At 44.4% G+C, this 26,772-nt stretch overlaps 1 protein-coding gene across 1 annotated transcript; it reads right to left on the bottom strand.

Annotated features, from left to right (window-relative positions):
* Positions 1-2,682: 2,682 nt before the first annotated feature.
* LOC133505041 (potassium voltage-gated channel subfamily H member 3-like) lies at positions 2,683-24,558 on the bottom strand. Its single transcript, XM_061827907.1, has 15 exons — positions 24,325-24,558; positions 18,649-18,882; positions 17,853-17,984; positions 17,604-17,749; positions 16,017-16,275; positions 15,766-15,923; positions 14,793-15,000; positions 13,238-13,615; positions 12,954-13,153; positions 9,178-9,427; positions 7,639-7,853; positions 5,333-5,607; positions 4,837-4,919; positions 4,709-4,761; positions 2,683-4,623 (listed from the first exon to the last, which is right to left on the bottom strand). Exons 1-15 carry the CDS (start codon positions 24,398-24,400, stop codon positions 3,919-3,921), a joined length of 3,372 nt encoding a protein of 1,123 aa, XP_061683891.1. The 5' UTR covers positions 24,401-24,558; the 3' UTR covers positions 2,683-3,918.
* Between the last annotated feature and the right edge of the window lie 2,214 nt (positions 24,559-26,772).

Below are 26,772 nucleotides of genomic sequence, written 5' to 3'. Positions count from 1 at the left end.
AGTGCTGGAGCCTATCCCATCCTGTCATCGGGCAAGAGGTACACCCTGACCTGGTTGCCAGCCAATCGCAGGGCACATTGAGACAGACAACAGTCGCGCTCACAATCACACCGACGGGTCAATTTAAAGTGTCCAATTAATGTTGTATGTTTTTGCGATGTGGGAGGAAATCGGATCAACCGGAGAAAACACACCCAGGTACCAGGAGAACATGCAAACTCTACACAGGCGGGGTCGGGATTTAAACCCCGGTCCTCAGAACTGTGAGGCCAACACTTGCCAGTAGGAGAAGACATCAACACAATTAGCAAAAGACACTTACTACACTTACAGAATCATGCACAGAATATTTCCGGTGTAAATACTGTAACTGCATTGGGGGCAGGGAATGCGTTGGCCCACCAGACAGGCACGGTAGCATAACAATAAGACTTCAAGTGTGTACAGGTTTTTTTGCACTTTTCTTGTCCGCTTTTCTGCATTAACTATACTCCAAGTTCGGATCTGACGTCTCTCCGACGTTTGGTACTGCCGCAATGATACTTTACGTCCACCAGGCGGAAGCACGGGCTCGTCGAAAACTGGATTGAAGCATAAAACACGATTTAATGGGTGATAATAATAAAATAATGATCGCAAGAATGACGCAAAGTGGAAGTAAAAATTTGAATCTCCACCAAAAACAAAGAGACTGATTGATCAACAAAATGTTTCATCTATTTGGGTTTCACTAGTTTTCACAGTTTATCAAGACATTTCATTCCTTTCATCAGTTGGCTGTTAGGTGGAAGAATTTGAAAAAGATGCTACCATAAATAACTGATAAACGTAAAATAAGATTAATGTCCACATTTGTAAATTATATAACATAAAGTTATCGTTATCTTACATACTTCTCCACAATAGCTATGAATATAAATAAAGCTGTTACTGCATTGTAACATAAAATATTTAAGGTATTTACATTCCCGCTGCGTTTTAACATAAATATTTTACTGGAAATTGGAGTACTTTGCATTATTAATATATCTCAATTTGTCAAGGGATGTTAATCCCAAATCTCGGATCCCAAAGAATACTAAACAAATAGAGTAGTTTGATATTTACTAAACCAATGGCGCACAATTACACGACGAACAAATACTCGATGATCCCACGAAAATCTTGGGCAGTTTTTTTTTGTTGTTGATAGAAATCAATTTTCCTTCCACTTTTTCCGCCTGATGAAGTAATTTTTTTTTGCCCGTGTGTTTTGGGTCATTGTCTTGTTGCATGATGAAACTTCTGCCAATTAGTTTGCGATACTTTTCGCTGATGACTGGTTTGCGTCTCGTGATCTGCCTTCTCTATATTTCTTCTCTCAAAGTCTTATTCCAAGAGTGGATTTTGATCTCATAACCGCGGCCCCGTGGAGGTTGACTCTGATGTTACTTACTATCTTTGGGTTTCACAATCTTTCCATCATCAATCGCTGTTGATACCCTTGGCTGACCTGTTCGATCTCAGTTGCTTAGAATTCCAGATCTTTCTTTCGCTTTCTGGACATTCCAAATTGAAACAATCCAAAACACAAAACATTCCAAATTATATTGGCTATTCCCAATGTTTGTGCAATAGTTCTGATTGATTTCCCTTCATCTCTTGGCTTTTCTTTTCTACCAAAGACAGCTCTCTGGTCTTCATGTTTGCTTAACAGCAAATTCAGTTTTCCCATGTGAAACCCAAAGTCCAAGACAAGCACAATCTAATGTTTAAAAAATCCATCTAAAAGGCAACACCTGAGCAACTAGAAGTACCCATCAGTCACATGTTCCATTATTTTTGCACACTCACAAAAGTGGGTAACAAAAGGTGCTCTGTCTTGAGTTGTTGAACACATCTGGATGTAAATACCATGTAATAAAAGCTGAAATTATGAACTTTTGTCTCATATGCATCTTTTGATCTGAAACTCAAATGTCTTCATTATCCAACAAAAACAATGGCATTGACCTTGCCTTTCCAATACTTTTGGAGGGGACAGAAGCTTCAACTCTTTTTCACCATGGGCTCATTTTGCACATTTTTTTGTGTGTGGAGGATAACAGGATCAGGCTGATGTCAGCCTGCCACCACAACATAAACGCCAACCACGCATTAATTAATTATTTTTCACCTGTCCTGTTCAGATGCATGATCTTCCAGCACGGTGGCTCTGTATGCCTTTGTGGTGGAAGTTTTGCTGTGCAACATGGGACTTTGAAATCAAAAGAAGAATGTAACGTTTTTTTTTTCATTATTATCATGATGTTTATTGCAAATGAAGCCAGGCAGGAAAGAGTTTTAGGCATCACAGCATTCAGGTTGTCAGCCAAACAAGCTTCGGTTGCGCATCGCAGGGTGAGGAGGAGAGAAACTCTTCCAGGGGGAACGCTGTGTGCTACTGGTAATTACACCAGGGCTCAGAGGCTGCCTCTCCGCAGACCGAGAGTGTTCTGTGAGAGAAAGCATGTATTTGATTGACAGATGAGACGGGGTTTCCATAGCTTTCACTGACACGCCCATCACTGATACATGCATTAAGTGGAACACAAAAAATGTACTGATGTTTTATATTGTGCTTCCTGTGAAAGAAATTGATCTGCACTTACACTAATAAAATAAAAAAAAAAAAAAAAAAAAACAACAACACAAGAACAACTACAAAAGACAGCAAGCTGTTTGATCATCTTTGGAATATAAAATATTGCGTCTAGTGTAGCAAATCTCTCTTTATGAAAATTGATCTTACAATTTGGCACTTAGCATGGAAACAGGAAATGCTATTGTAAATCACGGAAACTGTGAAGAACTAAATGTGAACAAAAGTAAACAAAATTATTCAGAATTGTGTCACTTTTGGACCCCCCCCCCCCATTTTTTTTATTGCAACGGCACCACAATTTTAAACTGACCTGTATTCCATTTGTGTACATAAATCACAAAAACAACGAAGTCCGGAGTTTGACAGAACAAGCGAGCTAGCCACAGCTAAATTAAATGTACACCTTTCACTGTGACGATCCAATGACAAGTCACTCACTGCATTACTATTTGAACAGGGTATTATCACTGGTAACCCCATCACCGGGATTCAATTCCACGGGGACATCACGTATTGTCATACATCATAATCAAGTTACATCTGTAAAGTTGTAATATATGTATTTCTTTCGGCTTGTCCCGTTAGGGGTCGCCACAGCGTGTCATTTCAGATGAGCGATCATATTTGTTTGGCACAGTTTTTACGCCAGATGTCCTTCCTGACGCAACCTCTCTGCATTTATCCGGGGAGAGAGCTGGTGCCTATCCCAGCCAACTTTGGGCGAAGGCAGGCTACACACCACAAACTGGTCGCCAGCCAGTCACAAGGCAGATATCGACACCATCACTGAGCGGTAATCGATCCCACACTGCCTAGTGTATACCACTAAACCATCAGTGATCCTCTGGAAAGTAGTAATGTCATTAATATTATTAAAATCCAGAATCACCACTGCCCCTGAGGTTGATGGTTTGGGGAAAAAAATAAGCTCTAAAATATAACCTCACGTGCTCCTTTGAGGATGAGATCAAATTCAAGTGTGTACACCTGTTTATGAAATACTGGAAGCATTAAAATAAATACAGGAATTCAGCTTTGAGTAATAATGTGCACTGAGAACATTACCCACGCCTTTTGCATGCCACTGGTTTGTTACTACTAATCTGTACTCTTCACATTCCTGGAAGCTCATCATACAACAAATCAAATTTAACGGCAAAAACTTTTATTAGCAATATGTCACTGCAACAGGGACTGCTATTGTGCCAATAGATGTTTTTACTAATAGATGTTTTCAGACACATTTGTCATGCAGTTGCCCACTGTCAGTCCAGCACTGACGTGGGGCCCACGTCTCAAACTTGCGGCTGGCCTTCATCCACAAAGCTGAGCCGTGTGGTGCCCTCCGCCCGCGACACGTCTCCCTCTGGGCTCAGCGGGGCATCCCGGGGCGAGGGTGCCGCTAGAACGGGCTGGAAGTCGAGCTCGGGAGGAGAGTGCGTAAGTGAGAATGACGGCCGTGGGCTAGAGCGGCAGGAAGGGCGTAGACTAAATCGGGACGGGCTGCACGACTGCGGCTCAATACTTGGTTTTGGTAGGTCCGGCACAAGGGGTGTGCGTGTGGATGAGAGCGAGGGGATGGAAGAAGACCAGGAGGGGAGCGGCAATGGCGTTTGCTCGTGTGGAGAGCTCTGAAGCGATGGCGGCGCTGAGCAAGAAGACCCAGCTGCGGGATCAGTGGAGGCGATGGGTTGTGAATTGGGACAGCGAAGGGTGTCAAACTCTGCTGCGCATGCGCTCCTGTGACCGTTCAATCCCTTCACGTCGAAAACAGGACCCGGCGGCTCAGCTAGAAAGACGCATTGAACATGCGGCTCTTCTGCGAGCTGGTTAAAAAACGGCAGTGCCGTGGAACAAGTGTGTGACGAGATGCCGGGGGTAGGCGTTACAGCATTGGATGTCAAGAGGGTGGCGGGGCTGTAATAAAACGCTTTGAGGAGTCGTGTCATTTCTTGAAGCTCCTGACTCACAATGGTTACCTGCCGAGAAAGAACCTTCATCTGGTTCAGCGATAGAAGAAGAAATCACAGGTCGAATTAGACCAGATATGACAGAAACTTGAAAAAGTTCAAGTGCACCAGTCACCTCGTGTTTTAACTTTATGATTGCTTGCATTGTGTCATCATCGTTGTGCTGCCCTGTGAATGCCAAGTGCAAAGAAAATAACATTACAGACCATCCCAGATGAAGTGTTCGCACCTCTTACTGTTTACCTGTGGCTGAATCAGGGCTGGGAGGGAAATCAAAAATTGTGACTGGATTGCTCCGATTTTCTGTTTCGATGCCATCTACAAAGCTAAATGGGAGCAGAAGTAACACAAGAAATGAGCAAATACAGAACATAAACAGCCACAGGAAAATGTCTCAAAATAATCGATCCTCTATTCTCCAACCCTGAAGGTTAATCAGTCAAGAATTTGGTGGAAGACTTGTGACCAAGTATCCCGATTGATTCATAAACGGTTGATGGAAATTTGCATAACCTTCTTGGGGACAGTGTAGATTTTTTTTTCCAATTTGGAGTGCAAAAGTAAAGTCAATATTCCACATGAAGATAAACAAATACAAGCAGACAAGAAGACATTTGTTAATTTTTTTTTGTTGCCCATAGATGTAAATAGACCTGTGCTTTGATTCATGCAGTAAAAAAACAGTGTGGAGTCTCAGGGAGAGCGAGTGAACATGAGAGATCAATGGTTGGTTTCATACCGTGTGCTAAACTCTGGCTGCAGGCAGCTTAAGATCAAGCCAGGAACCTGCAGGCCGGTGGGTCGAGCAAAGTCGCTCGGCAGTCTGAAGGGTCTTGGCGGTAGCAGCGGAGAGCGCAAGGGCGAGCGCAGGGGCGAGCGCAGGCCTCGGCCCAGTCTGACGAGTGGAGGTATCGGTGGGAGAGGTGAACGGCCCTCCTCAGAATTTGAGCCTTCCTCATCCTCCTTGATGGACGGAAGCTTCTTCACGAGTCCTCCGTTGCTCTCGCAATCTGCCTGAAGTTGGGCAAATGAAACATGTCACAGTCTTTGTTAATGGTCGTTCTGTGTTGTGCTCGTGCAAGCGCTACGTTCTAATTTTGACCAGGTTGAGAGGAGCAGCTGAGCTCTTCAGAGTAGTAACAGTTGCCATTCTCAGGGCACCGCAATAACCAGAGCAGCCCAGTTGCGATCCATTCAGTGTCCTGGAAATGAAATGACCTGGATGAATGACAATATTCACAGGCAACAATTCCCATTGAAAGAGTGGAGCACTGGAGCTGAGCTTCATTGACTTTAGCAGCATGTCTGTTCAGGAGTGCTCTCATTAAGAACCAAACTCCATTCACTCCTCTATGTGGAGGAGCATGTCGCCTCCATCCCTCACCACTCGGGCTCTCGTTCCAACCAGTCCCTGTCCACGTACTGGTATTTTTAGATCACAGAAGTTTAAATTTAGCTGAGGTTTTGCTCTGAGGGAACGGGGGGGAGAAGGGACTGTTTGGGATTTAATTCTTTGTGTGTGTGTGCACTGCACGTGCCACAGCGAGCGTGTCGGGGAAACGTGTGCGTCTCTGCAAGCCACTGTTAAATTCTCAGAACGTGGCATGTGGAATTTGGCCACACAAGCGTAAACATGCTCATATGTGGGTCGTTGCGTGCGTGTAACTATCATCCGTATTTTTCATCTGCCTGAATCCTGCAGTTTCCTTTCATCCTTACGTTACAGCAGCTCATCTGCATGTAGTTGTTCTATTATCCCAGTCGCAGTGACCCACCCCCCATTCCTCCCCCACCCCTCTGAGAGCACTATATTTAGCCTCATGTTGGATGGCAAAAACATTACTGCAAGTCTAAAGACTAACTACCTGTGTACATGAGCTAAGTCACTTCAGATGAGAATCAGTGTTCACTAAGCAAGACAAGGAAAAGAAAAAAAGTGTGTGTGTGAAACATCTGAGATCCATCTGTAAGCGTCTGGCTTGGGGACCAACTGTGTTTTGCTTGTGTCTTTAAACATTGACTCCAACTTAACCGGAGGACTTGCGCTTTTCCCCAGCCAGTCCAGATGGCTGATCTTTTTTTTTTTTTTTCCTACAGTACAGTGCCATTGTTGCGCAAAAGTGCAAATTGTTGGGTGGGAGACCACATGGCAAAGATGAGACTAATTTTAAGAAACAGACGGATGGGAATCGCAATGGTTAGCCGGCATTTTCTGTCAGACATTTAGAACATTGGATTAGTTGTTCACAGCAGCGTAATTAGAAACATTGGTAACATGAAAATTAACTTTTTGACGGGTACGCCAGTGTGGGGTAAGAAAGCGGAAGCAAGTTGTGTCGCAATTATAATTTCAAACAAGAAGCAAATAATAAACCATGATATTTGAAGGTGCCAATTTTGTATCCATGCTTGAGCAAATAGGAAATGTTTCTTGCTGAGAATGGCATAATAAAGGCCCACATGGACAACGTCCTGTTTTTCCGAACTTCTACGTTGCCTAGCGAAGCTGCTGAATAAGCTAAAACACTGTGGTGAGTTTGTCTTTCTTATGGTGACAAATTGAGGATACTGAGTGCAAAAAAGTCATTGTGAAGGTTCACAATCATATCAGAGCTTTTAATCGACCTACACTTGGGACAAGAACAAGGAACAGGCTCAGTATGTTGGGGTGTGTTGGACTCCAGTCTGAAAACCACTACTTTCAACAACCAGTAAGACATTCTGCTTTCTTTCACTGTCTCTGATTTAATATTTGTGATGATTGTAAGGTGAACTAAATCTAAACTGACATGAGATTAAATGCTGTGACATGGTAGCCTAAGCCCGACATGGTGAAGGGTTAGGATAAGGATGTTGCTGTCTGTGTCAACTACCTAAAAAAAAATATTTAAAAAATGACTTGGATCCCAGAACAGATGCAGAACTTGCCAAAGGCATTTACCATCTGGTCAGGGAACATCTTAGGGTATCTGCAGTCTGGGACTGTCTTACGATCTCCACATGTCACGGTCCAATAAATTCGTAGATACGTCAACATCACCGTACCTCCGCGCTGTGTCCTTCCCTCAGGTTGTACGTTAGGTCGTGCTGGATCTCTGTGAGGAATTTCTGGGCATAGTCAGGATACAGGCTGAGAACCTCACGGAGTCCTTTGAGGCTGATATACTGCAGGTCGCAGTAAGTCAATGCTTTCACACAGGCGTTGGTCTTAATCACTTCTTCCTGAGTCAGACAGTCAGAGCCAATCAGGTCTCCTCTTCCTAGAAGGGGATGGGGGGGGGGGGAATACTTTTAAAATGTGTTATTGTTCCTTTACTGATTTCAGTCATGTTCCTAATAGGAGGCAGGAGATGCAGCAATGTCATTCGTCACAGAGGGATGGGGGTGGAATATTAAAGGGGACAATTTGCTATGTTTTCTCTATTTTTGCGCCTCCCTCTGCATCACATCTCTTCTGCTGAGCTGTAAATCCAAAGCAATTTTTGGGTATAAAGCTCTCTCCGGGAAAAGAACAACACACCTCCTGTGAATTAGCACACTGGAGGCGCCAATGACAGCGTGCATGTGTGTGTCATCTTGTTGTGCACGTGACATGTGCACATTCGCAGGCCAAAACGCTAATGAGGGCAGTGCGCACTTCATTATTAACAGCAGTTAAAGTTCTATTGCTTGAGAAGTAGAGCTGAGCTGCTCCCAGAAGAGTTTGGAGTTCTTCTGATGGGTTTTATTTGTGGTATGGGAGTGTTGTTGGAAAACTCTTTATTTTCATTTTAGATGAGGCAGTTAGGCTACACCTGTAGAAGTGGAAAAAGCCGGATATTGCGTATATGGTGTATATTACTGGATTTTTTTTTTTTCAACTACTAACATGCAGGTTATTCTCATTAGGACTTGACTTCTATCCTTAGGCTGCATATGTTGGGACTCACTGTATGTGTAAACAGAATTTGAGACAGTGTAATCATCCTTTGCTAGAGAGTATTCGCACACTAGCGATTACCATTTCAGCTAAGTACTATTCAGTTCACTCATAGATCATTATACTTTATGTCGATTCCACATCCAATGGACAGGCTGTCAAAATGTGACATATATGTACAGCAAAAATTAACAGCTTGTTTGCGGGCTTATTTTTAGTCCGGAACCGACATCTCGTCTACCAAGCCGTAACATTTTTTCCCGTGACAGTGGGATCGTGTAAAAAGGCTCACACTCATATTCCCAATTCTGGGCAATTTATAGTCGTGTCTTTCACATGCCTCTTTAGGAAGGTTGGAGGAAATCATAATAGATGTAGAAATGTTCTCATTTCCCTGTATAGTCCACTTGCAGTTACAGCAGCTACATTTCATTTCTCAGCAAAAAATGGATGAACCTTGATGAAAAATGTAGTGTAGATGAATGTGTTGATGTCAGTGCTGTTCCAAATTAGGAGTGTCATGAGATCTGTCACAGTCATTGAGTTTTGCATTGTAGCGCCTACTTTTGTTGTTGACAAGGGTTCTGAGCATGTCTGTGGATAGTATGATTATTACATGAAGAAGGACAAAACTTTATTATTAATAATTATTACTATCATTATACCCAGAATGGCGAGCACAGTGTTGTCCTTCAGCACTTCCATGGAGCCAGAGCACACAAAGTAGATGGCTTGTAGCGCATCGCCCTGACGGATTAGGAATTCCCCGGGAGCACAGAAGGACGTCTTAATGATTAGTGAGAGGGAGCGCAAGCATCCTCTGCTGGCTGACTCAAAGAGCGGCAGCTGCAGCAGCTCCTTATTCAGATGCATGGCAATGTCAGCCCTCAGCTCATCTGGGAAGTCCTTCAGCAGCTGTGGAGCAGATACAAATAAAACATGGATGGGATGAAGGGGGGGGCCTGAAGCGGATCTGGCTGCAGATGAGACAGCAAACAGCAGTTGATGAGCATTCAGAATAAAAGCTATTTGATGCATCCACTGGAGCCTTTCCCAGCTGACTAAGAATGAGAAGCGAGGTGCAGCCTGGGCTAAATCACCAGTGGACTGCCTTCCAGACACGATTTTACCACACTCAGGAAAAGCCTTAAAGGTCAAGTGTCATCCCTATAAACATTCTAAAATAGATATTGGAATGAAAAATACATATAACATTATTCACTTCAATGTCTATATGGCTAAATTAATGTGAGCGGTGCAGAAGTGTCATTCTACGACATCCGAGTGGTCGCCATATTGGCTGCATCCTCAGTCCGTGACATCACCCGGACATTTGCCAATGAAAACACACGGCGCACCCTACTATGGGTGACGAACAAGCCCCTTCTGACACGGACGCTCTTTTCGAAAAGGAGAACACCACACAACCGAGTGAAGTTACCGGGGCAATATTAAACTATTGGTTCCGGCCATATTCAGATGATGTTCGATCACGGCCAAACCGCCTCCCCGTCTGATCCACTTCCGTGGCAGAGATGAGCCATCGCAGCTCATTGCAGGCCGGTGTGGCTCATTTTCAGCGCCGAGGCAGCTTATCACGGAGGGGGTTGTTCAGAGCTGCCGCAGTACGCGACGAACAACACCGTCGAGCCGGGGCACTTTACTGCGTTGTTGTCGCACGAGTCAAAGCCGAACCGGGCTGCTTTAGGGGGCTGTTCATAGCCGCCGCAGTACGCGATGAACAACACCGTTGAGCCAGGGCGCTTTCCTGCGTTGTGGCCACACGTGGCTGAGTGAGGGATTGTCGGCTGCGTTCTTCAGAGCCGCCACCGTCCACAAGCCCTACGCGGCTCCTTAGCCGGTGTGGCTCATTTTCGGCGCCATTGTGGCTTATAATGGACCCGAGCCGTGCTGATTTAGGGGGTTGTTCATAGATGCCACAGTACGCGATGAACAACACCGTCGAGCCGGGGCGCTTTACTGCATTGTCGTCGCACAGGGCTGAGTGCTGCAATGTGGCAGCGTTCTTCAGAGCCGCCCCCATCTGGGAGCCTGTGCGCTTAGCTGGCGAAGCAATGCAGCAGCCCGACGCTGTCCAACATGCACATAGACACATTTCGTACGCGGATCTTTTTTTACGTTATGAGAAACAGATTACGTGGTCCGCCCCAAACTATTATTTTTCTTAGTAGCTGTATACACACCTACCTGTCATTTGGAACCCACGAAGCTCTCGTCCTCTGCACCCGTGCAATCCATTTTTCACGACGAACCAGGTCTCTTGCAAACTTATGAAGGGTAAATCCATCCTCCCAAGTGTTCAAGCAATGTCCAGCAATGCAACGAGCCAGCATTTTGGCTAACACGAAGGAAAAATGAGGCACCTTACTGGAAGTAAAACTAATGGAAACAAACGAGTCCACTTGAGGCGGTTCTGTCCTTTACGTCACTTTCTGCTTCTTCTCAAAACAAATCCCTTGAGAGGATTTTCATGGCGGGAGTTACAAAAAGCTGTATACCTTAAAATAATGTTTTGTGGTGAAAAAACGCATGGGCCCATATTGGCTGCCCTTTTTTCATTAATAACATACTAAAAAAATCATCCATTTCATGACAGTGGCACTTTAAGTTTGTATTTTTGTTAATGCTTTAATCTTTGTCTCCCTTTCGACTTCTTCGTGGAGCAGATGTGAGCAATCACACATGTCCAATAGATTTTATTTTGAGCAGTTCCATTTTCCTTGGCTGGGCTCTTATCGGATCTTCTCCAAGTCTGTCTTGGCCTCCCAGCTTTCTTATGTTCCTGTAAATTCCAGTCCAGTCCCTGGCCGGACTTGTCTGTTGCATGTTGTATTGTTTGTCCAGTCCGCCTGTGTTTTCTTTTCATCGCCTTCTGGTCTGTTCTCTCACATGGATGATTGCCGGCCATCTGTTAATGGAGGTGTGTATTTTGTTGGTGATGTTGTCAATCACGCTCGTCTCAAATTCAAATACAAGTGCCCTTGCCCATTTGCGGTTCACCGTTTGCAGCCCTGCATATTCGTTGGTATTTATTTATTTTTTTTAATGTACCAAATTTTCACAATCACAGAAGTCTTAAATTTGCTTCCAAATCGACGAGGTGCCACATTAGACATGGCACCTTACTATGTGGTGCACCTTCTGTGCACACTGAGTTCCAACATTAGCAAATGTTGTTGTGTGACTTGTCCAATAAAGTACACTTGAACACACTGGTTACAGTGTTAGCATATATGCTATCACATGTTTTAGCGTATATGTAAGGCCATGCACGATTTCAAACTATGACGTCTTAGTGTATTACCAAAAGTCACCTTGGAAACGGTGGTCCCAGCTCTTTTGAGGTCATTGACCAAGTCCTATCGTGTAGTCCTGGGCTGATTCCTCACCTTCTTAAGAATCACTGAGACCCAACAAGGTGATATCTTGCATGGGGCTCCACTCCGATTGAGATTGACCGTCATGTTTAGCTTCTTCCATTTTCTAATGATTACTCCAACAGTGGACCTTTTTTTTTTTTTCACAAAGCTGCTTGGCAATTTCTGTGTAGCCCTTTCCAGCCGTGTGGAGTTTTGTCTCTATCTTTGGATAGCTCTTTGGTCTTGGCCACGTTACAAGTTTAGGTCTTACTGATTGTATGGGATGGACAGGTGTCTTTATGCAGACCCCTCCATGATTTCTAAGTGGGAGAACTTGCAATATAGCAGCGTGGTCAAATACTTATTTTCTTCACTGTATATTAAAACTCTATCCATTATTTGCAGATATTTGTGGGAGTGTAAGGAATGTAACCCCTGTGAATAACAGGGGAACACTCTCCACTAGTACAAAGTCTTGGAGTTCCAGGCGACTATCCGTGTGTCAAAGGCATTTCTTGGCTTGTTTACTCGGCTCATTATGTCCTCAACTGATCCACCATCTTCGTTAATTCTCAGGCCAGTCTTGGCTTCGCGCCATGCTAGTTTTGAGCTTTGATGCACGTACGTATGTGTTAGTGTTGATGGGACAAGCTGTCATCTGCTAAATCTAATGTCTCAAGATGTTTCTAATGAATTGTCATCTTGTGAGTTGTCTTTTTTTCTGTTTTGTTTTTCAATTTCACATTAACCCCATTTTTTTGTTTTTTTTCCCCCATCAAAGGGGTTTCCGTTGTGGATTAAATGGCAGAGGAAATTCTTGGACAGGAGTTGGATGATGGTAAACTATTGCTGCAAAATGCCATTGATAGACTATTTCCATCCATTTGTGTTTTTTGGTGGTGTGCAGTAAAAATCTGCTTATGTAAAACACTTTATGTACATTGGCTGGGAAACTGTTCTAGAAAACAGAAACAAAGACAAAAGGCTAATGCGAGTATTGAGTGTAACTGGAGCCTTCTTGACTGTGACTAACGTGGCTTAAATGTATTTATTATTTCTACCTCACTGACGTCGATACCATTGTTGACAGACCAGGTTGTCTGGAAACACTCCATCATACGTTGCTCAAGTGCTTTGGGGAGCCGGTGCACTCTGATGAAGTCCTTCAAATCCTTAGTGCGGGTGTGGTAAAGGGAGCGGCGGGAGTACATCCTCTGGATGATGGCGGTCACGTTTCCAAACACCACAGCGTGCATTAAAGCTGCAGAGGTGACAAAAGTGAAAAAAAAAGGGAACATTTAGCAGACAAAGATTTGGTATGTGTCAACCAGGAAACTTTGCACACCTCCAACCAGCATGGTGCAGATGGAGAATATCTTCTCAGAGTCCGTGTTTGCTGAAACGTTGCCGAAACCCACGCTAGTCAGACTGCTCAGGGCAAAGTATAACGATGTCACGTAGGAGCTCCGAACGGATGGACCGCCGCTCAGCGCTGTGCCTGTGCCGCCCGGCGCCCTCACACGAGACCTGTTGCCATTCCACTGGGTCGCACCGAACCAACTCGCCCCGTTTGATGGCTCAGAGCCCGAGCTGTTCCACACGCTGGAGTGAACCAGTTCTGGTGTCACGGTGGCTTGAGGCAAATCAGAAACTCCCAGTAGGGAGCTCAGTGGTGGCAAGAAGTATGGTGTGCCCAAACGTTTGGCGAGCTCATGAAGCCAACCTGTCGGGGGGAAAGGGTTCAAAGTTGAATAACAATCACTACACTTGCACTCTGTCGCGATATCCACTGTTTTGACTTTGTGCACAGGTTTTTCTAGTTTGCTGGGGGATCTCTTTCTTGACTCTTCATGACCGCATGTCACATGGTCATGATTCGTCATTGTCCTTTCTCTTGCGCCTTTTCACTGGTTGTCTGTTGTTGTGTGATTAGCCATATCTCTTTTCACTGAATGCAATGATATTTGCAAAATAGTGTCTGTTACTTTGAACAAGTTTGCCCACAACGAGCTGTATCAGACAAAACAGGTCAATTAATAAAAGAAATCACAGGCTTCACTTGTGTTGTCTGATTTGTTAGAAAGAGAGGGGCCTGGTCTTCTAGCGAGGGCTTTTAACAATCTTCTCATTTTGCACGTTATCACAACCGTATGATTGACATATATTTTAAAACGATTTTATCAGTGTACCACCACGATGTGAAAGTATGTTTTATCATGAAAAACAAACGCATTTTCCCATTAGAAAATAGATAAATTATTGAATGAGTACCCAGAGAAAAGCCACGCAGAATATGCAAAATCCAAACAGGCAAATGCGGATATGAACCCACAAGATCCGAACTGTGCGGCAGATATGCTAACCAGTTTTCAAATGTAACTAAACTGTAATTTCTGAAAGCAATTAATTGTACATTGTCTCACAATAATGTCATTGTTTAAAACCACAGAATGGTATAATTGAATGACATATTAACATTGAGTATGATTAGTTATTCCTTCACGTTGTTGTTACACAGCCAACACAAAAAGAACAAATATACAAACTCCATTGTCTCTAATTTCTGGTCTGAATCATGTGACCAAGAATAACAGTTCACACCACAAGCAGCTCACAGGATTGTTGTTATCCGCGGTGGGAGTTGAGAAGGATAATTATATATTTTGCCCACAAGTGTGTGTTCAATGGTTTAAAGTGGGCCTATTTTTTGATGACTTGTTTCGAGAATTGCTTTCTTGCTGTTTTGAGTGGGTTGTAATTTAAAAAAAAAAAAACAACAGCCTGGCAGATGATGGAATGTAATCACTCATCTCGTCTCCCGAGTGTTATCGTCATGTTGTGTCTGCTCAGTGCTAAGAAATTGGGTCATTTGCTTGATTGTGTGGAGGGAAGTCACAAACCTACGTCCCAGGAGGCAGAGCTGTTACTTTCGATCTCGATGCGGCCGATGAAGTACCAGACACAGGCCATCCAGTGGGCTAGCAGGGCAAAGGTGGACATGAGCAAGGTGAGGACCATGGCACTGTACTGGGAGTAGCGGTCCAGCTTTTGGAGGAGTCTCAAAAGACGCAGGAGACGTACAGTCTTCAACAGGTGTACCCCGAAGTTCTGGGTGATAAAAAGAAACATTGACAAGTAGATACTTAGTGCGTTAAAGTGTGCAAGTGTGTGTCTTTGTTCAACCACGATTCCCAATCACAGGATTTCACTTAATTGGTCCAAAATCGGCGGAACGGTGGAACAGCTGCAAAGCGTTGGACTCACTATTCTGAGGACCAGCCCCGCCTGTGTGGAGTTTGCCTGTTCTCCCCGTGCCTGTGTGGGTTTTCTCCGGGCACCCCGGTTTCCTCCCACATCCCAAAAACATGCAACATTAATTGGACACTCTAATTTGCCCAAGGTGTAATTGTGAGTGCGGCTGTTTGTCTCTATGTGCCCTGCAATCGGCTGGCAACCAGTTCAGGGTGTACCCTGCCTCCTGCGAGTTGACAGCTGAGATAGGCTTCAGCACTCCTACGACCCTTGTGAGGATAAGCGGCAAAGAAAATGGCTGGATGGATGGCTAATGTATCTTTGTCCATTTATCTTGGCCAGCGACGTGTTGTGACAAGAACAACAATTGAATCTACTTCCACTAGAAGGCAGAAGATACAATTAATTAACCTGTGTATCCACCTATTGTTGCTCATACAAAAGAAAATTAACAAAGAGTACAACTAATCAGCTCACAATTCACAATGCGTAACTAAAAGAAAAGTGAGTAAATTGCCCCAATACGTTTTGTGACATTTCTGTTTTGTTTTGGTGTGGCGTGAGATTTTTCTCATTTCAAGTATGTCAAATAAGGTTGCAGAGAAGCAGTCTTCGACTCACCACGCTGATATTGAAAGCATAGAGCAGGTCGAATGGCAACGCGGCGATCAAGTCCACAAAGAGCCAAGATGTGACGTAATGAATGCAAATGGAGCGAGCGTCGTACACAACCTGACCGGACGTGCTCACGTAGGTAGTTCGAAAATTCAGCACGATATCTGAAACGGACACACACGCACAGCACTCTTTTTGTATTTTTTTTCATTTTTTTTTTTACCACAAAAGTGATACAACTTGAGCAGCACCCTCACCGATCATAAAGAGAATTTCTACCAAGATGTCACTGACGCTGGGTGGAGTACGCGCCACGGACGCACCGTCCTCTCTCACCTCCGCCGCTGCGAAGCAGACATTGTAGGGCACCGTGACGGCCACATAGAAAGTCGCCAGCAAGATCAGCCAATCCCAGCCGGCCTTAAATGCGCCATAATGGAGAAGGATGAAGCGCGACTTCTGGATGTCTGCCACTTTGTACTCCGGCACCGGGTTAGCGTTGGCTCCCAGAACACTCTTGTTACGAAACAAGGAGAAACAAGCGAACTGGTGAGTGAAGTGGGAACGTATGAAGACAGAGCAGTCCAACAACCTCAGGTCTGCTGTCGCTGTCCCTAATCAAGTGACCGCCTCACAGATTAAAAAAAAAAAAAAATCATTTAGATAAGAAAAACATCTCCACTATTCTCCCATCTCGTAGTTTTGACTAGCGGGATAACATTAGAAGCTACAATAGCTAAGCATTAGACTAATGAACTCAGTCATTGACAAGGATGAATTTGTTTTAATGATACAACTCGTTTGGCAAACTGTTCGGTGTGCTTTGACTGATTTGTAAATAATCCATTGTTTTGGGGTAGAGATTAACGAACCGGGAGAGCCGGGGCGGGATCATTCATTAAAAACTGAAATCTACGGCATAACCTCCATTCCAGTGAAGTTGGGATGTTATGTAAAGCGTAAATAAAAAACAGAATCCACTGATTTGCAAATCCAGCGATGAGAATTTTCCGCCGATTGGCGGATTTCCTCATTTTCAGACCAAAATGACCATTCTCGAGATAAGCGCAAATCCGTTGCGAACATTTCTGGGTGGTGGGGGTAGAGTATTGTGCGGCTGCCTCTCGGTGGTGGGCTCTGAGCTGCAAGTTCAGCTTTGTGCTAGCACAAGCACGACAACCAAATGCCGTTCTAACTTGCTCGGTAATGTAAATATTTGCACTTTGCGACATAAACATTCAAATTTGTTTGCGGCAGATTACTCGATTGGACAGAGTTATACAGTATAACGATCCAATCGTGTTAGTGGTTAATCGAGTTTCACCATTGCCATGCACATGTGTTCTCGGTTCTCAGAAATCGCAGTGTAATTTGTTAGTTAGCCAAGTAATGCCGCGTGGGACTTAGATGGCGTGAACTGAGCGACGGTGTGTTCAAAGTTTTACGATGGTGTTAGAAAAAAGGATGAAGATCGACCGAGGGCAATTGACAAGGATGCTGGAATCAAAAACTGTTTCAGACGGGCATGGCTTGAAAAATGTGCAACCGTGCAGATAGGACCGAAAACGGTATCAACATGTCTAACCGAACACATACAAAAAGTGGACATTCCCGGGAAAGTAAATATCCAGGAGTACACTCAGCCCCCAACCCCCCCCCACGCCCACTCCCCCATCAACAGACATTTTCAATGTTTTTACAAATTGGTCATTCTCATCCCTGCAAATCCTTTTCAACCTATATTCAATTGAATACACTATACTCAAGTCAACCTGACTGTCATGAATCCCAAGTCAAGTGGAGTCTTTTTTCCATCTGCGATCAACGGTACCGCCATTACTCACATTGTTGATATTGAGCTTGTTCTTGGTCTTGTCTTGTTTCTGAAGGTGTCCCGAAAGTTGGTAGAGGACGGCCCGACTTCTGCGCCGCTCTGTACCGAAGTCTGTCGGGCAACTGATCTGGTGGATCTCCAGGCCCGTTTCCTCATCTGAAATGTGGAAAACGTCCATTGATTCTGGTGAAAATGTGACGATGTTGCATCTGTTGGAGTTTTTGAGCTGCTTAATTGTTAAAGGGTATGTGGTGCTCACCGGTGTCAGACTGCTTGCCATGGTCCAGGTCCTTGTTCTCTGTGATGTCCTTATGGGAGACCAGGAAGAGAACCACCTCACTCTTTTCATTCTTTATGGGCACAATGTCCAGCAGACACCAGAACTTGGAACCTGCTCAAAGAAAAGTAGCTGGAGAAATACAGTGGATAAAAAAAGTTTGCACACCCACCAAGGATGCCAGGAGGGTTTTTGTGATGTAGAAAAATGAGACCAAGATAAATCATTCAAAACCGTATAAAGCTATATACTGTATATGACCCTTATTTTCTATAGAGAAATTTGGGAAAAAAAAGAAACACCTGTAATAATGTGTTTGCACAAGTCTGTACACCAAAGGGGAGTCCTGTTCAGACTCAACCAATTGCAATACTGCTCATGTTAAATGATGCAGTACATAACTGCTACACTCTGTCCATTATTCTGGTAGGCTTGTCTGGTGTATTTTCTCTTTTTGATGTCGAGCAGTGTTGTGTTTGGAGCAACACTTTTTGAATTATGGCAAAAAAGATCAGCCTTCTTTTCATTGGACCATAACACAATTTCCATATTTAAGTGTGTATATACGAGTTTGGGAGATTTTTTTTTTTTTTAATCAATGGAGTTGTACAGGTTAAAGCCTGCATTAATGATGCACAAAAGTTAGAAATTATTCATCTTGGTCTCTTTTTTTTTCCAAATTAATATCGCGCAAACCTGCTGTTTTGAACAGGGGCGTGCAGACTTTTTATATCCACTGTACATCTGCACAAGGAATTGGCTGCGAGACAGCTCTTACCACTTTTCTTGTACAGAACAATTTCAGTCTTGAACTCCCGCCGCTCATCCAGCGCTTTCTGCATCTGCCAGGTGAGCTGGTCGCTGGTCTCAGCGCCGTACAGAAAGTGACACGTGCAGCTCTTCTGCATGAGCTCGCCGCGGGTAAAGCCACTCAGTTCACAGAAGCCATCGGAGCAGTAGACAATGGGGTAGAGCGTTTGGACCTGAGCGTTCCCCAGCACAAAGTTGCTGTCTGGGGAGAGTAAATTGAAGCCATTAGGAAGACAAAGATGTGATTTTCTAATGAGTGTCTGTGAATGCCTTTTGGAAATTTCCATTATGGGAGAACAATGACATTTTCATCTTCTGCTTACGGAGCTGGACCCTGCAGTTGGTTTTGTTTAGTCAGCATTTGGGATGTTTGGGAATCACTGCTTTATATTGAGAGATAAGTTCCACGAGTTCAATGCTAATTTTCATCAGCTCGTCAATGGTGTTTTTCATTCATTAAGTTAGCTGTGAGCGAGCATTTTTTGCCCCCCAAAAAAACAAAGAATACCAGTCTGGTTATTTTGAACATTCAATAGGAGTGATTCTGGAGGAGGTGGTGGGACTGCATCAGGGATCCGCACTGAGCCCCTTCCTGTTTGCAGTAGTAATGGATAGCCTGTCAGATGAAGTTAGACTAGAATCCCCTCGGACTATGATGTTCACAGATCATATTGTTATCTGCAGTGAAAGCAGGGAACAGGCGGAGGAACAATTAGAAAAATGGAGGAACACACTGCATGAATGTGAGGGCCGGAGGAGGAAGAGTGAAGCTCCAGGGAGAAGAGATAGAAAGTGTGGGCGACTTCGAATACTTGGGGTCAACAATACAGAGCAATGGAGAGTGTGGTAAAGAAGTGAAGAAATGGGTCCAAGCGGGTTGGAACAATTGGCGGAAGGTGTCGGGTGTTCTATGCGACAGAAGAGTCTTCGCTAGGATGAATGGCAAAGTTTATAAAACAGTGGTGAGGGCGGCCATGATGTACGGATTAGAAATGGTGGCACTGAAGAAACAACAAGAAGCAGAACTGGAGGTTGCAGAAATGAAAATCCTGAGGTTAGGAGTGAACAGGTTGGATAGGATTATAAATGAGCTCATGAGAAGGACAGCCAAAGTTGGATGTTTTGGAGACAAGGTGAGAGAGAGCAGACTTAGACGGTTTGGACATGTTCAGAGGCGAGAGAGTGAGTATATTGGTGGAAAGGTGCTGAGGATGGAGCTGCCAGGCCAAAGAGTGAGAGGATGACCAAAGAAAAGGTTGATGGATGATGTGAGGGAGAACATGAGGACAATGGGTATCAGAGAAGAAGATCCACGAGATAGGCTTAGATGGAAAAACATGACACGCTGTGGCGAGCCCGAACGAAATGAGCCGAAAGGATAAGAAGAAGAATAGGAGTGATTCTTTTGTTATATAACTCCTTTGGTGAATTTCAACTGGAGTGTCGACTTCCAGTAAGTGACATTTACTCTTCCTGCTTGCTTCCACATTAGCAATTAAGCAAAATCCTGTTGTGATCACGTGAACTCTGAACTCCATTTGGGCACTTCTGGATAGAAGTGGCGGAATGGAGTGTGGAACAGACGGCTTGTATAAGAGGGTTAAAATTGCAGATTTTACATCCAGTCTCTCTCTTTCCCTCTCTTTTTTTTTTTTTTTTGGCTGACATGGGATGGATTTCTGATCTCAAAGATCGGATCGGGACAGTCCTTGCCAGCATGCATTTAAATACAATCACAGTATGAACATGCTGTAAAATAAGAGACCCTGTTGCAGTTTCACAAAGATATCGTAATTGAAAGGAGATTCAATGAATATTTCCCGCATGGCTCGTCCTGTTTAGCAGCGTCCACGTTGACTGGGCGGTGATTGTGCTTCCTTTGAAGAGTTCCCCCTCCTGGGGGAGGATTTAACATGCCTGCTCCTTTTCAACAAACTTCCCTTTGCCTCCCTTCACTTCGTTGCTGTGCTATTAATCTTTATTCATCCAGTGTGACGTAGTCGCTGGCAATTGCACAAACTAATAATTAGAGGGAAATGTACACATTAACATGCTGGAATGGCAGATAGTCACGGGGAGAGTTGTGCATAATTCATTTTGGAGCCGAATGAGTGAGTACGACGTTCAAGCCAGCGGGATCATTAATGTCCATTCATGAGTGAGCAGAATTTTCACTATGATGGATGTGTACTGCGCTGGAGGGAGAAAATGAGAGGATAGAAGGAAGAAAAAGTCAATCAACCTCATGTAAATGTGCTGGCCGGACTTTATTCAGACAAGCAGAACAAAGTACACTTTGGTGTTAGTCCTGGGAGATATTTAGAAATAAATATACCAAATTTGAATGAATGAATGAATGAATGCCATATATTGTCACTACCGGAGAAAAGTTCCTTGTGTGTTGTTACATACTTACATGCATAATAAAGCTGATTCTGATTGTTGTGCGTGACATTGTACAATGAAATTGGAGCACTTCACCTGTAACAGTGCATAATTAAAAGCAAGATAAAAAATAAGTATAAGAATACAGATAAAAATGTAAAATGGAATGCATAAAGTATAATGTTCCGAGCCTGGCTAGAGAAAAGATGAGTGTTCAGGGTGTTAATGGCTCTCATTAAAAAATGTTCCTCAATCTGTTGGTGTATGCTTTTGTGCATCTGTACCACATTCCAAATGGCAAGACCCTAAACAGGTGAGAACCAGTGTGTGTAGTGTCCTTAAGAATGTTCAGAGCTCTTCTGAGGCACCGAGAGGAGTAAATGATTGCCACGTAGGGGAGAGGGCAGCCTACAATCTTCTGCTTTAATTGTCCTCTGAAGCCTTGCTCTGTCTGCCTCAATGCAGCTCCCATAGCAGACGCAGACACAATACGTCAGCAGACCCTCAATGGATCGGTGGTAATAGGTCAGCCGTAACTTTGTGTCAAGGTTGTTTTTCCCGAGGACTCTCAGGAATTGGAGACGCTAGTGAACCTTGATGAGATGCTGTCTGTACAGGAGAGGTCCTCGGGGATCAGGATACCCAGGAACCTGAATGTGTGGATTCTCCACACACTCGCCGTTGATGAAGAGTGGATGCAGTTCAGTTCTGTTCCTCCTGAAGTCTACAAAGATCTTCTTTATTTTTGTAGTGTTCAATGCCAGATTGTTGTCTGAACACCAGGTTGTGAGCTTCTGGACCGCCTCTCTGTAGACTGCCTCATCTTCCTTTGAGATTAGCCTTACGACTGTTGTGCCATCAACTAGTTTGACGATGACATTTTTTTGTCGACTGGGCTGCACCAGTCAAAGGTGTAGAGACAGTCGAGGAGAGGGCTTAGCACCTATCCCTGTGGTAACCCGGTGCCCAGTGGACGGTTGGAGGAAAGGTTCTCACAGATTGGGGTCTGTTAGTTAAAAAGTGCATGTGAGAAGAAGGAAACCCAGGGTGTCCATTTTCATTATCAGAATGTCCGGTATGATTGTGTTAAAGGCTGAGTTATAATCCACATTGACATTATAATCCTAGTGTAACTATGCAGATATTCTTCCGAAACCTGGAGGGGACCCAGTGACATCACCAGAGCAGCCCAAACCTTCGTCACCCCGGTGCCGAAGACACATCCTCAGGATCTTCGGGCAAAATAAAATGAACAACAGTGACTATTGGAAAGGCACCCAACGAGGAATGGGAGATGATGATGGGAGGGTGATGAGGAGAAGGTGAGCTGGAGTGGTCACATGAAATTAAGAAGAAACAGACCTGGAATTTCCAAACAAGCATTAACAAGGAACCCACCCAGTAGACAGAGCAGAAAAAGGCCCAAAAACTCCAAGAGAAAGAGCACAGCGCAAGAAGAGGCTGACGTGGACCCAAGCGAAACAGATGGCATGGTTTCATCAATGGCAGACTCAAGTGTTCCCAGAGGGATGCAAAGGCCGATGTCAGCGAGTGAGCAAGCGAAAGAATTTGCTCCAATGCTTAAATGTGTAGAAGGACTCGCCACACAGGAAAGCTGGAGCCGAGATTCAAAGCCTGACCATTTGAAGTCTGAGGTAGGTGTGCTAAATGCTCACCTGCCCTGCTGCTGACTGAAAACAACTTTTGCTTCTTCAAATGGAAACGAATCGTTTACTCTTGGCCGCAGACACACACGGCCACAAACCTCTCCGAGTCAGCGTGCCTCATTCAAATTCCGCCACTGTGCTTTTGCGCAAAAATTGAGAAAAAAAACTTCAACTTGAGGTTGACTCCGGACAAGGTTTTCCTCCTCTAAATTGCTCCCGCTGTCATCACTCCAAATATTCAGAACTCATCGCATTGTGCCTGGCCTTTCCATCGCTTCATGTGACGCACACCTACGAACGTTATGAGCAAACATGAATTGTCAGACAGTTCGGAAGTCCACCACCAGATCTTTTTTGTCCTCACTGTGCAGACAGAATCATTGACTTCAACACTCAAGCGCTGGTGCGTTACTTGTGGACGTGTTGAAGAAGCGATCCACCCAATGGAAGTACGTGCGCTACAAAACAGCTGGTAGTACTCCAAGTAGTTGTCGCACTTAAGCGGCCCATTTTCTCATATCATTCATTGACCGTGCACACGTTTTTCCTGTGAGTTTGCACCTTTGGGTGCTGTTCTGTAACAGTGCGAGCAACAAAAACCCCATATTGCGTGCTGATTGTCAGCAGTCCACATACAGGAATAAGTCGCACACAACATTCCAGTCAAACATTTGATGAGAGATGCGAAATGCTGTGCTCGTGTTTGTCACCCCCCCTCCTCCATGGCAAAACAGTTGAAGGTCATTTATTCATGTTCGTGTAAGATTGAATATGTTCAAACGTAAACACCAGATGGCCCCTGTTTTGTCATCTGTTAAATGTATTCCACTCGTGGAAAGAAAATACATTAGGATGCGTTTACAGAGAGCAGAGTGAACCCATGAATAACTGCATCAGTATAGCGGAAACTCTTTCTTGTTGATCAATTCCCTGACTCACAACATTTGGCACAGTCCCAGCATGTAACTCCTTGGAACAAATAAAGCTCCATGTCACGATTGTGGCCTGCCACATCACGTGCATCAACTTCCATGATTCTGGACCAAATGTCAAATTCTTCTTGGAACCGTAACATGCAGTATGATCATGTTGAGGTGGCTTTTTTGTTTGTTTGTTTTTGTTTTAATCAAACCTTTTTTACACTCACCTGGCATGAACAAACTTTTGTCCGTCTGATTTGAAAACTATTTGGACATCAATTTGTTGTGTATGAGGAGGTTAAATATTTATGAGTTTAGTCATAATGGTCCTCTGAGAGAAAATCCATTGAAAAGGAGCTCACTATTATCAGCGCGTTCCAACTCAGCTCCAATAACAATAACAGTAATTCTTTTTGTCTCTTTTACATGTGTACTGTAAGTGGATTCTTGATCATACTACGTCTTTAAACCACTCAAGTGCTACTTATTCAATCGTGAATGTTTGTGTGTCTGTGTGTGCATTTGTGTTTGTGTGGTTGGCAACGCAAAGGCATCCAATGATCATGGGTCCATGTCATTATAATTCATTGTGCGGAACATTGATCGCGCAGCTTCCACTAAATCTAAAGATACTGCGGAGTCCTTCACAGAGCAGATGCGCAATGAACTCACGGGTCCCGTGGAAGCGAGTCGCGATGGTGTCCAAGAAGGTGTTCTGCGGTGCGATCAATCCCCGCATGACGGGCATCCGGGAGCGGCACGAGCCGCGTCTCTCTCGACGTTCCGAGCCATGGTTCTCGTCTGAGGTGCTGACGAAACCCGGGAGAAACCTGGACGTGGTTCCCGGCGCTCCTCCCAAGCCCTGGAGGAGGGCGCCGAGGCGCGACAGCCGGGACTCCAGGGTCCCGGTGTGAGCGCTCACCACCGAGCGGCTGATCCCGGCAGCGAAGGGAGCAGAGAGACCTGCGGGATGGAGAGGAGCCAGCGAGAGGATGCTTGCATTTACGCACGCGTGTGCTGCACTGCAATCCCTCGCCTCCTCTTTTCTCCTCTCGTTAAAAACTCAAATGTTTAGCCCCCTCCCCTGTCGTTACATTATCTTTGATTGACGGCCACTCCTGATGGAAAAAGCCACGACCATCTTTTTAAATTGTCGCATGCGTTTTGCTCATCAGTTCATTTAAAATTTCATAATAATAATAAAAAGAGGAAGACAAATTCAAGCAAGCACCTTTCAAGAATCTGAAGTACACGGAAAGACAAAAGAGCGATTATAAAGATAGAAAATGGTCAAATTCATGAAACTCCATCCACCATTGATTAACCCAAACAATCGGAAAGAGAATACGAACGCTCCAATAGCTGGGTTTTGACTCTGAATTTGAAGAGAATTAAGAGTCAATCTTGGGGATGCCAGGTGATAGTTCCGAAAGCTCTGCTCCTTTTGGTGGGATCTGGAAGAGGAAGAGAGAAGGGGGGTTGAAGTGGGTGTTCAGCGGGCCAAGATTATGAGTTGCCATCAATGTGTGTCAAAGAATTTCGAAATGAATTCAGCAGATTACTGGAAGCCAAATGAGTTGCTGAAAAGTGGGGCTGATGTGGTGGGATTGTTTTGGTGATCAGGCGAGCTGCTGGAGTTTGCTGAGACATTTTCAAGGAAGACTTAAAAGATGAGTATTACTGTAGTAGAGGCTGGAAGTGACGAGGCAATGGACAAGAATACCAGTAGTGTGGGGGGAGCGGGCGGATTGGCGACGTTTGATATTGTCAAGGTTGAAAGTGTGATGAATGCTGAGTGTTATTTAAATGGGAGTGAAGCGAGAGAGAGCTGTCGCTGGCCTAGATAAATGGACAAAGATACATTATCCATCCATCCAGCCATTTTCTTTGCCGCTTATCCTCCCAAGCGTCGCGGGGAGTGCTGGAGCCTATCCCAGCTGTCAAGGAGCAGGAGGGAGGGTACACCCTGAACTGGTTGCCAGCCAATTGCAGGGCACATCGAGACGAACACAATCACACCTAGGGGAAATTTAGAGTGTCCAATTAATGTCGCATATTTTGGGGATGTGGGAAGAAACTGGAGTGCTCGGAGGAAATCCACGCAGGCATAGGGAGAACATGCGAACTCCATACACGCGGGGCTGGGATTGAACCCGGGACCACAGAACTGTGAGGCCAATGCTTCACCAGCTGATCCACCGCGCCGCCCTATATATATATATATATATATATATATATATATAATATATATATATATATATATATTATTGGTGATGGATCAGATTTAAAAGATTTGATCTAGGTGTGTGATACCAATGGCAGCGTCTCCTGAGGTCTACAGAGTCTACGGCGAGAGATGGAATTGAATACCGCTGCTCAAGTCTAGTAGGGTGGAAATGGAAAAAACACAAAATGAAAAGAAAAACTCTGCTGTGGACTCTTATGCCATCTTAATGAACATTGTAGAACAGCAGACTATATGCTAAATGTCACCCACTAGGCATACATTTCACCATGGTGATCTTGAAAGGGGATCCCTCTTGGCCCCATCTGCTGTCCCCAATCAAGGTTTCTTGTTTTTTTTTTCTTTTTCCGAAAACAGGGTTCTGAGTTTTTCCCTTCCTTGAGTGGCGGTTTTAGATTAGCAGGTGTCATCAATCTTTGCCAAATGCGGGCTTGTCAAGCCCTTTGGTGATTAAAAGCGAAACAAATCATCTGGACCCGGCTGAGCGCTTGCACTGTAATGTTGCTCTCGTCTCCATCCAAATGCCGATGCTGCGGCCACGCTTGCGAGTGTGCGGCGTGAGCACAACCGTCAGTTCGAGCACGTTTCAGTGCAGTTGTCTCAACTTGTGATCACGCTAAAAAACACCTTTTTTCACAGCTGCCTGCTGAAGTCTCAAGTGGTAAGATCGAGGTGATGGAGTGATAAAATCAAGGCAGCAAGGTGCCCGCCATGATTTCGTGCTCAGCACACGTTGACATTTTGTTTTCACTCAGAACAAGTCAGTGTTGGAACAATCAGTGTGTGTTTATTTTTTTTTATCCTTTATTGAGCAAAGGCACATATCTTTACCTTTTACCTTTACCTTTTACCTTCTGCTATCTACAGCTGAAGAA

The sequence above is a fragment of the Syngnathoides biaculeatus genome, chromosome 2, assembly GCF_019802595.1.
Source record: "Syngnathoides biaculeatus isolate LvHL_M chromosome 2, ASM1980259v1, whole genome shotgun sequence".
In the NCBI taxonomy this organism is placed as follows: Eukaryota; Metazoa; Chordata; class Actinopteri; order Syngnathiformes; family Syngnathidae; genus Syngnathoides; species Syngnathoides biaculeatus.
The sequence above is the reverse complement of the archived record's forward strand: the minus strand, read 5'-3'. Positions and strand labels throughout refer to the sequence as shown.